We start from the raw sequence: 15,238 nt of genomic DNA, 5'->3' as shown, positions 1-15,238 counted from the left end.
TGCTTGACTTTTTGAGTACAAACAGCATTAGGGCTTGCAGTGTCCTAACCACAACCATAATCTCAATAAAATGTCTTCTAATTTTATTCCTACCTTCTAACTAAGCAACTTAAGTTGCTGAAAGTTACTCCTCTCAAAACGTGAAGGTTAAAGTCAATGAATGTGACAAAGTTTAGAGGATGCAGACATTAAGACAAACTTAATCAGCTTCATGTGTTAGCTTACATTAAAAAAATCTCTGTCAAGTGCCTTGCATTTCATTAAAGGCATTCCATGCAGTTTGACGTTTTTGTCAAACAGCGACCCCTAGAGTCACTGGGGAAAACTTGCAACTGTCGTAATTTCGCACCCCCACTCTGTACGTACCTGTAATGATAGTGTTGGGCGTGAATATGCAGAGATGGACTCCGAAGATAATGACCAGGGAATGTTTCACAATTTCATACAAATATTAGGCTACTGCATGTCTACTAAACTACAGATGATGGTAATAGGATAATAAGAAGTTTATGCCAAGTGTAGAGTAGGCATATAATAATAAAGTAGCCTACCGCGTTTGCTGGCGTATTACGTTTTTACAAGATTGCAGCTTAATCACAAGTAAACAGTCTATAGTCTAACGTTATGTCTACTGTATAATTTCATTTGTTATTTAATTGTAAACATTACAAAATGCATTGACAAAGTTAATTGTAATGTATACGTTGCATTATTTCATAACATTGGCCGTTATTCGTTGGCCATAAGAAATCGAAATTAGACAAATGACTACGTACACAACACAACACTTGAGTTTAGATGGCAAAAAAAAAACATGTAAGAGAAACAAGTGTTTTTTAGCAAGTCTGCTAAATGCTCTTATGATCGTAAGCTAGCTAGACCCATGTTGAAGTTATTTTACTGGTCTAATTATCAACACTGGATGAATGAACAGCAAAAAAATACGCAAGCAAGCGCAACCACATACAAATTTACAAATAAAAGATTTACTTACTTGCCCATCAACAAGATCGCCAGATCAGCATCCCTTTTGCATCAAGTGCTGTCTATTAGCTCACGCCAACGAGTAAAAACCTGACCGAGTGGGACTCTTGTCCGGTTCCTAACTCGGTCAGATTCTCTTTTTTTTCCGCTTTCTACTCTCTTCCGAACGGGTTTTCTTAGCTGTTTCCCTCATCGAGCATCACGTCTCAAATGTGTGCGTGCAGTTGTTGTTACAGGCTTGTTTGACTTCATGCAGCGCTGCAGGAACCGACAGCCGGATGACGTCAAAGTGCCGTCTCGGATCATTCTCGCGGTACTTTTACGTCATCCGACTGCCGGTTCTTGCAGCGCTGCACGAAGTCGAACAAGCCTAACGTGTGTGACGTCGTTGCCGTAAAGCAAGTCGTGATTCTCGCGAGATTTGTCAGGGGCGGTTCTCTCAAGCTTGCATTGGTGGTTTTGCTAGCGGCGTCCTCCCTGAGCTTCAACAGAAGGATGATTCGCCATACTATGACTTCGTTTACCATCGAAATGACTTTGAAGCTGTTATATTAAGGTAAATTAACTGCATAGTGTGTCTTTAACACTTGTAGTCTTACAATATCCATTCTGAATCAAGTTTTCGTCATTTTGTATTTTCCCATCAATTTATCCTTTCCCAATCACCCCTACAACCCTGAATTAAACAGCATTAATTGTAAAATATCTATGATCAGCTTCACAAGATGACAAGATTGACTGTGGAAACTCTTACAATTAACAAGGCCCAGGGACAGGTAAATGTGTTCAGTGAATAAACAGAATTTTATTCAAAGTTAATTTAGTCAAAGTTTACAGCATTGCTTAGAGAATTTTCATGTAATCTACACTGCTGGATTACATAACTTGGCTGAACCTGAACCGATCAAAAACCCAGGATAAAGTGGTTGAGTAAATGTGGTCTGGACTCTGTGGATGAGGTTGGTTGTATCAGAGACGCTGTAGAAGGACAGAGATCCTTTACTGTGATCCACATACACTCCTATTCTAAAGGACCTGGACACCACAGGGAGTTTAATGAGTTTGCTATTGTGCCTGAATGTGCAGCTGGAGTCACTACAGTACAAACTCCAGGACTGATCATTACGTCCAAACAAATACCTACGACCTTCTCCCTTCCTGCTGGTGCTCTTATATGAGACTGATATATACACCTCACCACTCCACTCAACCTCCCAGTAACAGCGTCCACACAAACTCTCTCTACACAACACCCGCTGCCAGTGATCAAATCTGTCAGGGTGATCAGGATACTGATGGACTGTGTTAGTGTTAGTAGCCATTCTGTTCCCATCAGACAGATGAAGCCATTTATTCACTGTGTTTGAATCCAGTGTGAACTGCTTGAAATCTGGTAAAGATAAACACAAATGACTGCAGCAGCTTCTATTTCTTCTTTTGTTTTCGTTATTCTTTATGTACTAGTGTATATAAATAAAGTCATGAATCATAAATGTATTAAAGTCTCTTACATTGTAAGAAAACCTCCCTGGTCCTCAATTCATCAGAAATAACTGAGATGTAAACAAACATAATTAATATAATTCCCATATCACAGGTATAAATATAATAAACCAATAACACACATGCGCACACAAACACACACAGAGGTGGTTTCCTGGACAAGGATTAGCTTAAGCCAGGACTAGGCCTTAGTAAAATTAGGATATTTAAGTCACTTTTAAAACCATAATTTATAAATAAACACTAGTGTGCATCTGGAGACACAACATTTGCAACGATAATTTTTAAGATATGCCAGAGCAAGTGGTTTTTGATCAACACTAACATTTAAGTTCCCTTTCAGTTTGTTACTACAACGTCACGTCGTGACCGACGAATTGGGAACTCGCTAGAAAGACCAATCTACTTCGAGAACTACTAAAACGCCAATGACCTTGGCATGCAAGTATTTGCATAATGCTGGCGCCGCCCCGCGGTATATAAGCAGCAGGTGCACGTTACTAAATTAGCTTTTTTCGCTTCGAAAGCCGGAAGTATCTGCTATTGAGAAGCTATCTGCTTTGACGGAGTACACCATTTGCTGAAGTTGGTTGGACAAGCAGTACCACAGCGGACGCTCACGGTTTCCACTTCTTTTCTCTTTTTTTTTTTGAGTTCAAGTGTGTGCGTTGCCTCTCCCCTGTGCGCATCATCAACTGGCATCTAAAGAGTGTATTTCCCTAAAAGAGTAACATGAGTTGAGCTTTGTGTCTTTTTAAAGGCAGTCACTCTCTCGTGCCCACGGAGATTTTGCGTCTTTTTAAAGATGGCATTTCGTCCGCGCAGCCTTGGAAGCGGGAAGTATCTGGGTCCTAAGGACGGTCATGAGCGTTGTCTCTCGTGCATGGGCCTTGAGGGGGTTCGTGCTCTCACTGCAAAAGTATGACCCTCTTGGGTCTGTGAAGACGGGTGTCGTTCCTTCGGGAGCGGCGGCCGCACCCTTCGAGTGCTGAGCGCCTCCATGGTGCGGTTGCAAAGCTCTTAAAGGACGACCTCCATCTCGCTGTGCTGAGTCGGTCAGGGGATTCGTCTTCCGGCTCTCAGGTCCCTGATTCACAGCCGGTAGAGGTTCCAATGGAGACTGCAGACTCGTGTTCTGCGATGTCTACCGAATTCATTGGTCTTCCCTTAGGTCCTGCATCTACTGCTGCATCAGAGGGGGGGCGTCTGTCGACTCGGACGTCCTTCCTCCTTCTGGTCGGATCGCGGCGCTGGAGTTCGACCCAGAGATGGCGGCCATGCTCTCTCAGGCAGCGGAGGCGGTAGGGCTGGAGTGGACTGTACCTCCCCCTCCCAAACCGTCCCGCCTCAATGACTGGTACTTCAGAGCTGCTCGGGCGTCTCAATCCACACCTCCAGTACCTTTTTTCCCAGAAGTCTATGATGAGCTGACTTGATCTGTGAAAGGCGCGTTCTCCAACCGCCTGCGGCCGTTTCAGCCATCACCTCTCCCCTGTCTCACCGGTGGAGCCGCTAAGGGTTACGTCGAGATCCCAATAGTGGAGCAGGGGGTCGCAATGCAGCGGTGTCCTTGAGGTGGCTGTGCGGAGATGGCTTCCACCCTGCATGGCATGGCACTGCTGCAGGTTCACCAAGCAAAGGCTTTGAGGGATCTGCATGGGGGAGGTCACAACTCGTCTGCCTTTTCAGAGCTCCGAGTGGCCACTGACTTGGCGCTGAGGGTGACCATGGTTACCACCCATGCAGTCGGTAGTGCGATGTCCACCATGGTGCAAGAGGTCCAAGAGCGCCATCTATGGCTGTGTCTGGCCGACATGACGGAAATCGACAAAAAACTGTATGCTCACGTCTCCCAGACTGGCCTCTTCGGCAAGTCCGTGGAGAGCTTCCCTCAACAATTCTCCGCAGCCCAAAAGCAGACTGAGGCAATCACTAAAATCATGCTGTGGAGGAAGAGAGCTGCCCCTGGTCCATCGACGCCAGCTCCTCAGTCTGCCCCTTGTCGTGGGCGTCCTGCGGCGGCCGCCTCCGTTCCCCCTCCTCGGACCACATCTCGGCAGCGCAGGGGAACTGGTCATCAGCAGCCCGCCTGCTCAGCCCGCTGCTCGTGGAGGTAAACAGAAGTCCAAGCGGCCCTGAGATGGGTGACCTGAAGATGGAGGGGATCACTTTTCAGGAGGCGGTGACAGCACCACACCCTCCCCCGGAGGAGGGCCGGTGGAGAATCTTTTGTTTCGTTTTGTTTCTGATCCGTCGCCAATGGGTGCTGCCGGAAGTCTGGGGACTTCGTTTTAGAAGCCAGACGACCATGCCACCCTTCAGCAGACTCAGCTCAGTGTTCCACCACACACTGTCGATGCTCGTGTTGCTATGGCGCACACACCGACATCCACCTCCGTTTCGCTCGGCTGCCCCACCGCGGGTACATCGGTAGTGCCGTTAATTGCCCCCGTTCGGTCCCTGGGTGCCTGGCAACAGCTTCCCAGGCCGTCCCGTTGGGTATTACGCACGATATGCCTCGGTTACATGATTCAATTTGACCAGCATACCCCCAAATTTTGGGGTATCTGTTTCACCACTGTGAAAGATGCCAACGCACATGTACTGCGTGCAGACATCGCTCTCCTACTGGCGAAGGACGCGATAGAGCCGGTCCCTCCAACCGAGATGATGTCAGGGTTTTACAGCCCGTACTTCATAGTACCTAAAAAGAGCGGTGGGTTATGTCTGATCTTGGATTTGCATGTACTGAACCATGCACTTCTAAAAATTCCATTCAGGATGATAACGCCGAAGAGCATTTTCCAATGTATTTGCCCCTGAGATTGGTTTGCAGCCATAGTCCCTCGCCACAGGCTTTTCGCCGCTTTGCGTTCGAGGGGAGGCCATATCAAAGTTTTACCATTCTGGCTGTCTCTCTCTTCCTGTATCTTCATGAAAGTAGTGAAAGCGGCGTTAAAACCCCTGAGAGAGAGCAGTGTTCGCATTCTGGCTTATCTAGACGATTGCCTTATAATAGCTCACTCTCGGCAGGCACTGTGCGAACACAGATACTTAACGCTTCGGCATCTCGCTCGTTTGGGTCTTCGTGTCAACTGGGAGAAGAGCAAACTTTGCCCTGTGCAAACGATCTCTTTTCTCAGGATGGAACTGGATTATGTCGAACTAACAGCCCACCTAACCGAAGCGTGTGTCCAGTCAATTCTAATGTGTTTCAATACTCTAAAAGGCAAGTCAGCGATCTCCCTGAAACAATTTTAGAGGCTCCTGGGGCATATGGCAGCATCTTCGGCTTTTATACCGCTTGGGCTGCTCCATATGAGACCGCTTCAGCGTTGGTTTCATGACCAAGTCCCAAGGAGAGCATGGCGCACTGGCATACACTGTGTAACCATTACACCTGCATGCCATCTCACTTTCACTCTGTGGATTGACCCGGCGTTTCTTCGGGCTGATGTGCCCTTGAGACAGGTCTCCAGACATGCTGTAGTACACACAGATGCCTCCAATCTCCAGACACAACCCATTGTCGCATGTTTTATTCGCGTCTCACTGGCACACAGCTGGCCGCAGGGTCTGTGCAAATATGTGTTTCCCCCAGTGAGCCTTATCGCACAGACACTGTGCAAAGTCAGGGAGGACGGAGAGAAAATTTTACTGCTTACTCCTTATTGCCCCACCAGGAACTGGTTTCCTGAACTCATGCTCCTCGCGAAAGCCCCTCCCTGGTGGATTCCCCTGAGGAGGGACCGTCATTCTCAAAGAGGGGGCACGTTATGGCACCCGCGCCTCGACCTGTGGAATCTCCACTTTTGGTCCCTCAACGCGCTGAGGTTTTAAGTGTTTTACCGCAGAAAGCCCACCAGGCTGCCCCTTTGGAGCCTCTGCAGTCGGTGAGTCTGAATTGAGTCTGAAGTTTCTCACAATGAAAACTCTGACCCTGCTCGCTTTGGCTTCTGTTAAGAGCGTAGGGGACCTTTATGGATTTTCAGTTGACGAGTCATGTCTTCAGTTTGGACCGGCTGTCTGTAGTGTAACAATAAGACCCAGGCAGAGCCGATCCGCCCTATACGCAGGCTATGCGAGCTGCGTAGGGCCCCGCACCACTAGGGGGCCCCCTTGATCTTAACTTCATGCAGAGCTGCACAGATCAGCTGGCGAGTGACATCATTGTGCCACGGGATCCATTCAAAATTATAACAAGTCTCTCACGATACTTTAATTCCAGTTGTACTCGCTCGTAGTTCCTTACTGACAGACATCTGCAGAGCTGCTGGTTGGGCGACACCTAACATGTTCAAAAGGTTCTATAGTGTTTGTGTCGAGCCGGGCTCGCATGTCGGCTTGCAGCCCCGTACTGGTGCTACACTGTAGTACCAGTATGGAAGGCCATTTGGTTAATCCTACCAACCCACGTTTTCCCTCCAGCAGAGCACGCTCTGTCTCTCCCCAGTATGTCTTATTTCTGTCTATTATGTCAACCGTCGGTTGTTCATGTACCACTCATTACCCCACCAGGGCGTGGCTTCCGCAGCGTTCCTACTCTGCTCAGTCAGGTCACTTGCCAGTTGCTGGTTCACTGTTGTGGGTTAAGGAACAAGTAGTGACCGGTCTTCTGCCTTAGAACCTAATTCTCCATCTCCTTAGTGGATTCGGAGAGTTTTACTTAGACACTGGAAGGGTCAGCTTCAATGGCACTTTGTAGGGATTCCCAATTTGTCAGTCATGACATGACGTCGTAGTGACCGACTGAAAGGGAACGTCTTGGTTACGTATGTAACCCTTGTTCCCTAAAGAAAAAGAACGGAGAGGTGACATCCCGGCGCCACAGTTTGCTGTTCCACTGCTGCATACCGGCCGGGCACTGATGCTCGGCTTTCCAAGCAAAAATAGCTAATTTGGTATTCTGCACCTGCTGCTTGTGTACGCACCTGGCGGGGCGGCGCCAGCATTATGCAAATACCTGCATGCCAAGTTCATTGGCGTTTTAGTAGTTTTCGAAGTAGATTGGTCTGTCTAGCGAGTTCCCAATTCGTCAGTCACGACATGACATTTCCATGACATCAGAGTCTAACAGCACTCTTGGTTGTGTGATGTTGTTTGAGAGTAAATGAATATCTGCTACTTTACCTTTATCAGATATCTTCTTTATCTCCTCTCTAAAGAAATCCTCAAATTTGTCTTTCAGTTGAGAGAGAGATGTCCTCACACCATCAAAAGAGAGGAGAGAGCTGAGAGTAAATCTGTGTGAGACTGAAGACTCAAGAGCTGCAGACAGAGACTGAAAACTCTGTAGAAGAAAATGTTACAAAAAGATTGCAAAGACAACATAAAGATTCAACATTATCATATTTAGCAGCTTATAAAATAACCACAATCATAGTCATATATGAAGTGAAGTCTTCCAGAGATCCTGCTAATGCTCACTGTGTTGTATTTCAGAGTTGTGTTACCTGTAGGAAATGGATGTGATTGTCTGTATGTGAAAACTGCTCCAGTTCAGCGTCTCTCCTCCTCAGATCATCAATCTCCTCCTCCAGACGCTTCATGACTCCTTCAGCTCGACTCACTGCAGTCTTTTCCTGATCTCTGATCAGTTGTGTCATCTCAGATCGTCTTCTCTCAATGGATCGGATCAGTTCAGTAAAGATCCTCTCACTGTCCTCCACTGCTGTCTGTGCAGAGCGCTGTTAGGACAAACATTACAATCAGATCCATTACAGGTACATCAGTAAAGATCTCCATCACTGGAGGAGAGTCATAAATCTCAAACTGATCTTCAAGCTACCAGCAGATGTTTTTCTGCTCAAAACTCACCGCATGAGAGTCCACAGCCTCTCTCAGCTCCTGAAGCTCCTTCTCTCTCTCCTCAATTATCTGATGTAATTTTCTCTGTCTTTCTCCCAAAACTCTCTGTGAGATGACAAATAACTATAAAACCTCAAAGATATTACTTTAAACTTAAAACTGCATGCTTATATGCATGTAATGTTATTATAATGACATTTATGGTTATTAATCATTACTGTTAGCATTAGTGCAGTGTCTGAATTTAGTTCATACCTGTTTCTTAGTTCTTTCTGCTACAGCTGTCACAGTATCATGGTTTTTATGTTCGTCCATCGTACACAGATAACAAATGCAGTGCTGGTCAGTTCGACAGTAGATTTCTAGTTGTTTATTATGTTTTGAGCAGATCATATCATGAAGTTGTCTGGTGGGATTCATCAAATGATGCCTCCTGTCATTGAAGAGATTCTCATGTTGTTTAAGATGATTTTGACAGTAACACTTCAGACACTCCAGACAGGACTTGACAGCTTTGTATTTTCTCTCAGTACAGGCGTCACACTTCACATCTCCAGCTTCAGCATAAGAGTCAGCAGGAACAGCAGTCTGAAGTTTTGTCTTCTTCAGTTCCTCCACCATTTCAGCAATCATCACATTTTTAAATAAAACAGGTCTTGGTGTGAAGGTTTGTCTGCATTGAGGGCAGCTGTAGATGCTCTTCTGATAATCCTGATCCCAGCACTTTGTAATACAGCTCATACAGTAACTGTGTCCACAGGGAATGGTCACTGGATCCTTCAGGAGATCCAAACACACTGAACAGCTGAACTTGTCCTCAAAAATACGAGCTTCTGCCATATTTCACTAACATACAGACAGAGACAGACACACACTTGAAAAGTAGTTGCCTGGTTTTGTGGTTTAGAGTCGGGTGCAAAACATGTTTGTCTGTTAGGTGTGACTCAGTTGCATTTTAATACACTTTCATTTTAAGTTTTTGGCCAAACCATATTAAGTGTTTGTATTAAATGTATTATATGTGAACTAAAGCACTAAGTCATAAAAAGCAGTGTTTTAAAGATGCATTTTTTTTAATGAAAACATTCTAAAAAATAGACTACAGAAAAGTGTTGTTAATCTGCTAAAGTTTGTTAATGCTCATAAAGCAGGATGTTTTATCACGTGTCTACTCATCCGGGATGAGTGGTGTCACACAGTGGTGGTGGTGAGAGAGAGTTTGTGTACCTCTGATATTGAATTGCTGTGTGTCTCCCTTCGGCCTTTTTATTTGCCCAGGGAGTTCCCTCATATTTTTTACTGTTGTGTATACACACAAAGAGAAATTTTGACAGGGCACTTGATATTATCTTTTATCTCTCCCATAAGCTTGAGACACTGTCTCCTGATGTCCCTAAGTTTATTTTAGGAGATTTTAATAAATGCCCTGTGAAAAATTGCTTACGCACATATTATCAGTATGTGGACTGTCCCTCCAGGAAAAATAAGCTTTTAAATTTATGTTATGGAACTGACAAAATCTGTGGAAATATCCAGAGGCGCGGGAAGATATTTTCGGTAGGGGGTGCTGGGGTTATAGTTATAGAATTCTAAAGTTGTTGACAAGCTTTTTATTCAGACCACTCTACCTAAGTTTTCTTTTAAAAACTCACTCGCAACTCCCATCCATAATGTACAGCCGAGCTGACGGTGCATACATACAAACTATATAGCCTATTGCAATATAGTAGAGTTTAGATTCTCTGCCAGGGTCGTTATTTTCTGCTACTATCCTCTGGCCCGGCCGGACCGTTGATTAAGCATATTTTTTAATCATTACTTTATTAGCCTCATTGGTTGGAGAGAAAACTATGCCATATTATCAGAAATATTATATATAGACTATATTTAGGCCAAAATAACAAATGTGTCCAAAAAGTTACACAAACTACAAAATGATTTGTAAAAGTTACAAAATGCAACGCGAGAGCCTATGACTACCAACCAATAGTGCTGACATCCTTGGTCATGAAATGCCTGGAGCGTCTGGTTAAGAGGTACATTGTATTCAAACCTAGCATCTTATGGACCCCCTGCAATTCGCTTATCAAGCATCGAGAGGGTGGATGATGCACTTCTGACATTAAAGGGATAGTTCGGCCAAAAATGATATTAAACCCACGATTTACTCGCCCACAGGCTGTCCGGGTTGCATGTCCATCGTTTTTCAGACAAACACATTTTCGGATGTTTTGGAAAATGATTTGGATCTTTCGGTTGATTGAATGTGGTGTTGCGGGGTCCACGACCTTCAGGTCCAAAAAAGTGTGTCTATCCTTCACAAAATAAACCCAAACGGCTTCAGGATGATAAACAAAGGTCTTCTGAGGGTAATCCGCACGGTGTTGTTGTAGAAATATCCATATTTAAAACTTTATTAACGTAAATAACTACCTTCCGATAACTATATCTGAAAATGTGTTTGTCTGAAAAACGATGGACATATGCATCTCGGACAGCTTGGGGGGTGAGTAAATCATGGGTTTAATATCATTTTTGGCCGAACTATCCCTTTAATGCACCTTTTGCACACTCACCTTGAGAAACCAAAAACTCATGCTAAGATTTTATTTGTGGATTTTTCATTTGCTTTTAACACCATGCAAACTGAGACTCTTGTAAAGATCTTAGACAATAAATTCTATCTTAATACAGGGATTATTTATTGGATCATGGACTTTCTTACTAGTAAAGTCCAGCGGGTCAGAGTGGGCTCATTTCTGTCTGATGCGATGATAACATCCACAGGTTTCCCACAAGGATGTGTTTTATTTCTTTTACTATTTATCTTTTACACAAATTCATGCATTAGCACGTTTCAAAACAGCCACTTTATTAAATATGCCAATGACACAGCCCTAGTTAGCCTGTTACAGGATGGGGAGGTACATCATGAGCTAGTTTTAGACTAGTGTGATCGCTCTGTTCAGCTTCACGGACCGCGTTCGGGCGAACGGAGACACCATCGCCCAGCATGAAAACGGTAAGACTCCGCTTGTTATTGTAACCCGCACTACTTGCCACATGTACAGTTTAGCTTCTTCCGTCAGCATAGAGGGGTTTACATGTGCTAAGTGTATTGAAGTAGTAAGGCTGACGGAGAAGGTTGCAGAACTAGAAGCGTGCATCCGAACGCTAGTTGAGGACAGTAAGACCGCTAATGTTAATGTTACAAACACTGTTTCGGGTGCGCCTAGTGTTAAGCGTAATACACATGGCTCGGTTCCGACTTCAGAGTCAAGGCGGCTGACTAACTGGGTGACTGTCAGGCGGCCTAGTCACATTCGGCATCCAAATCACGTTCCTGTTTTAATATCAAACAGATTTTCTCCACTCAGCAATACACCGTCTGTTAAAGGTGCCCTGGTTTTGGAGATTCTATACTCAGGAACATTGACATTGAGGCACCAGCCACCATAGTCGATTGTATACCGGGAGCCAGAGCGTCTGACATTAGATCCAAACTTAAAGTGCTGGCTAATGCTAAACGTAAGTTTTCTAAGATTGTTATTCATGCCGGCATGAATGACACCAGACTCCGCCAGTTGGAGATCACCAAAGATGCTATTAAAGAGGTGTGTGAAATTGCAAAAACAATGTCAGACAATGTAATTTGCTCTGGTCCCCTCCCCGCCTACCGGGGGGATGAAACTTACAGTAGATTAGTGTATCTTCATGGCTGGATGTCAAAGTGGTGCCCTCAGCATAACGTAGGGTTTATAGACAATTGGAAGCATTTCCGGGGAAGACCTGACCTGCTAAAGAGAGATGGCCTCCATCCGTCTCCGGAAGGAAGTGCTATACTCTCTAGAAATCTGACCAATAGTCTTACTTTTGATATTGTCTGACTATCCAGGGCCCAGGTCAGGAAACAGACAGATCAGCTTACCCATCAGTCTGTTAGCTGCCTTGACATGTCAAGATCACATATATCCCAGCACATAGAGCCTTTTTTAACAGAGTACCAACACATCTCGACTGTGTCTGTTCCTCGAACAAATAAATACAGAGCACCATTTACCTTGTCTCGTACAAATCTTATTAACATAAAATTAGAACACAATACATTAACAGATAAAACTCAAATGTTAAAATTCGGCCTTCTTAACATTAGATCACTTACCAACAAAGAACCAATTATCAATGAAATAATTACTGACCAAAACTTAGATGCACTCTGTTTAACAGAAACCTGGCTTAAAGCAGACGATTACACCAGTTTAAACGAATCCACCCCACAAGACTATTATTATAAACATGTTCCTCGTCTAAAAGGGAGAGGGGGTGGTGTAGCTACAATATACAATAAAATATTCAAAGTAAACCGTAAATCCAACCTAAAATTTAATTCGTTTGAAATAATACTGTTAAATATGGAAATAACTGATCGCAACAACAAACGGCTTTCGTTCATTTTAGCTACCATATATAGGCCTCCGGGGCACCACACAGATTTTCTTAAAGAAATAGCAGACTTCATATCTGAGCTTACAGTCACTGTAGATAAAGCTCTTATCGTTGGTGATTTTAATATCCATGTGGATAATCCAAAAGATGCATTAGGACGTGCGTTTATGGATGTTCTAAATTCTCTATGCATTAAACAAAACGTGTCAAGGCCCACGCATACTCGTAATCACACACTAGACTTAATTCTGTCACTCGGACTCAATATTAATGACATCGAAATATCACCCCAGAGCGATGCCGTTTCAGACCATTGCCTTGTGTCATACACAATACTTCTAGATAGGACCGCTCAGTCTACAACATGCTACAGATTAGCCAGAACAATAATTTCCACCACTAAAGATAGCTTTATTAGCACTCTTCCAGACCTCTCTTAAATGAAACATGTAGCAGATAACCGTGAAGATCTAGATATTATAATAGAAAACCTGAACAACATCTGCTCTAGCACGTTGGATGCCGTTGCTCCCATTCGAAAAAAGAGAATCAAAGAAAAACCGCCAGCTCCATGGTATGACCATCATACTGCAGCCCTTAAAAAAGTAGCTAGAAAAATGGAAAGAAACTACCGAAGCACAAAGTTAGAGGTATGGCGTTCAGCATGGAAAGAGAGTGTTCAACACTACAGACAGGCTATTAAAACTGCCAGATCTACCTATCTCAGTACGCTTATTAAAGAAAATCATAACAACCCTCGTTTTCTATTTAGCACAGTTGCGAAACTGACTAGAAACAAAGAACAAACAGAAACCAATAGTAAACTCCAACACAATAGTGATGACTTCATTAACTTCTTTACTAACAAAATTATGTTTATTAGGGAAAACATAGAAACTACGCAAGCAGCCACCACTCTACCCAATAGTACATTTTCCACTAGACTACCAAACGAACATCTTGAGTCATTTAATCCTACTACAATAGAAAAGCTCTTTAAACTAGTAACGTCATCCAAATCATCGTCCTGTATACTAGACCCCGTTCCCACAAAATTACTAAAAGAGGTATTTCATGTAGTGTCAACCCCGGTACTTAATATCTTTAACTCATCTCTAGAATTAGGATACGTTCCAACAGCTTTCAAACTAGCAGTTATTAGACCGCTCATTAAAAAGCAAAACCTTGACCAGGGAGATCTTAATAACTTTAGACCAATCTCAAATCTACCTTTTCTTTCTAAAATATTAGAAAAAGTAGTGGCAAGCCAGCTACGCACATTCGTAGAAAATAATAATACATATGAAAAGTTCCAATCAGGATTCAGGCCCCACCATAGCACAGAGACAGCGCTGCTTAGAGTTACAAATGACCTCCTATTAACATCCGATCGTGGTGAAATCTCAATCCTTATATTACTAGACCTTAGTGCAGCCTTTGACACAATAGATCACACAATCTTACTCAATAGACTAGAAAACTATGTTGGCATCATTGGTCAGGCGTTAGCCTGGTTCAGATCGTATCTAACCAATCGATATCAATTTGTTTATGTAAATGAGGAAGAGTCATATCATTCCCCCGTTAAATACGGCGTACCACAGGGATCAGTTTTAGGCACTATCCTATTCTCGTTATATACGTTACCTCTAGGAGACATTATCAGGAAACATAACATAAGTTTTCACTGCTATGCGGATGATACCCAGCTTTTACATCTCGTCGCATCCTAGCGAAACCCACCAGTTTTCTAAGCTAACAGACTGCATTAGTGATATTAGGGACTGGATGGCACATACCTTTCTTATGCTAAACTCCAATAAGACAGAGATACTTATTATTGAACCGAATCGCTACAAACATAATATGTCAGATTACAAGTTGCTCATAGATGGCTGCACGGGGGTGCCATCTTCCACGGTTAAGAATTTAGGCGTAATGTTCGACAGCAATCTATCTTTCGATAGTCATATCGCCAACATCTGCCGCACAGCATTCTTCCATCTTAGAAATATCTCAAAAATACGCCATATGCTGTCTGCATCAGACGCAGAAAAGCTTATCCATGCTTTTATGACCTCTAGAATAGACTATTGTAACTCGTTACTCGGGGGATGCCATGCAAATCAGGTAAACAAGCTACAGCTGATTCAAAACGCCGCCGCAAGAGTGCTTACTCGATCTAAAAAGTATGACCACATCAGACCAATTCTGGCATCTTTACACTGGCTACCAGTTAAATATCGCATACAATTTAAAATATTACTAATCACCTACAAAGCCTTAAATGGCCTAGCGCCCTCGTATATTAAAGAACTACTATCAGAATACAATCCATCACGTAAACTGCGCTCACAAAATTCTGGTCACTTAATTATCCCTAGAATATCAAAAGTGTCTAAAGGTGGTAGATCCTTTTCCTACTTAGCCCCTAAGCTCTGGAATGATTTACCAAATAATGTTCGAGTATCAGACACAGTCGATCAATTTAAATCTA

The 15,238-nt window shown here is 43.6% G+C and overlaps 1 protein-coding gene and 1 pseudogene across 1 annotated transcript; one reads left to right on the top strand and one right to left on the bottom strand.

Moving 5' to 3' along the window:
• LOC141362192 (F-box/LRR-repeat protein 7-like) overlaps nt 1-15,238 on the top strand; it is a 190,815-nt pseudogene that overhangs the window by 38,556 nt on the left and 137,021 nt on the right.
• On the bottom strand, nt 1,571-10,397 carry LOC141362162 (E3 ubiquitin-protein ligase TRIM16-like). The gene is made up of 6 exons (XM_073864067.1): nt 8,551-10,397; nt 8,305-8,400; nt 7,941-8,174; nt 7,618-7,777; nt 2,496-2,537; nt 1,571-2,374 (listed from the first exon to the last, which is right to left on the bottom strand). The coding sequence occupies exons 1-6, from the start codon at nt 9,133-9,135 to the stop codon at nt 1,848-1,850; spliced, it is 1,644 nt and encodes a 547-aa protein (XP_073720168.1). The 5' UTR covers nt 9,136-10,397; the 3' UTR covers nt 1,571-1,847.

The sequence above is a fragment of the Misgurnus anguillicaudatus genome, chromosome 25, assembly GCF_027580225.2.
Source record: "Misgurnus anguillicaudatus chromosome 25, ASM2758022v2, whole genome shotgun sequence".
Classification (NCBI taxonomy): Eukaryota; Metazoa; Chordata; class Actinopteri; order Cypriniformes; family Cobitidae; genus Misgurnus; species Misgurnus anguillicaudatus.
This window is presented reverse-complemented; position numbering and strand designations above follow the sequence as displayed.

What these genes read in the sequence shown, in the direction of transcription:
- LOC141362162 (XM_073864067.1), bottom strand. Translation starts at nt 9,135, where the DNA reads ATGGCAGAAGCTCGTATTTTTGAGGACAAGTTCAGCTGTTCAGTGTGT. An exon ending in CAGAAAGAACTAAGAAACAG is followed by an intron (nt 8,401 to 8,550) that starts GTATGAACTAAA and finishes GTCATCTCACAG; the next exon opens with AGAGTTTTGGGAGAAAGACA. An exon ending in AAAGAAGATATCTGATAAAG is followed by an intron (nt 2,538 to 7,617) that starts GTAAAGTAGCAG and finishes TTTACATCTCAG; the next exon opens with TTATTTCTGATGAATTGAGG.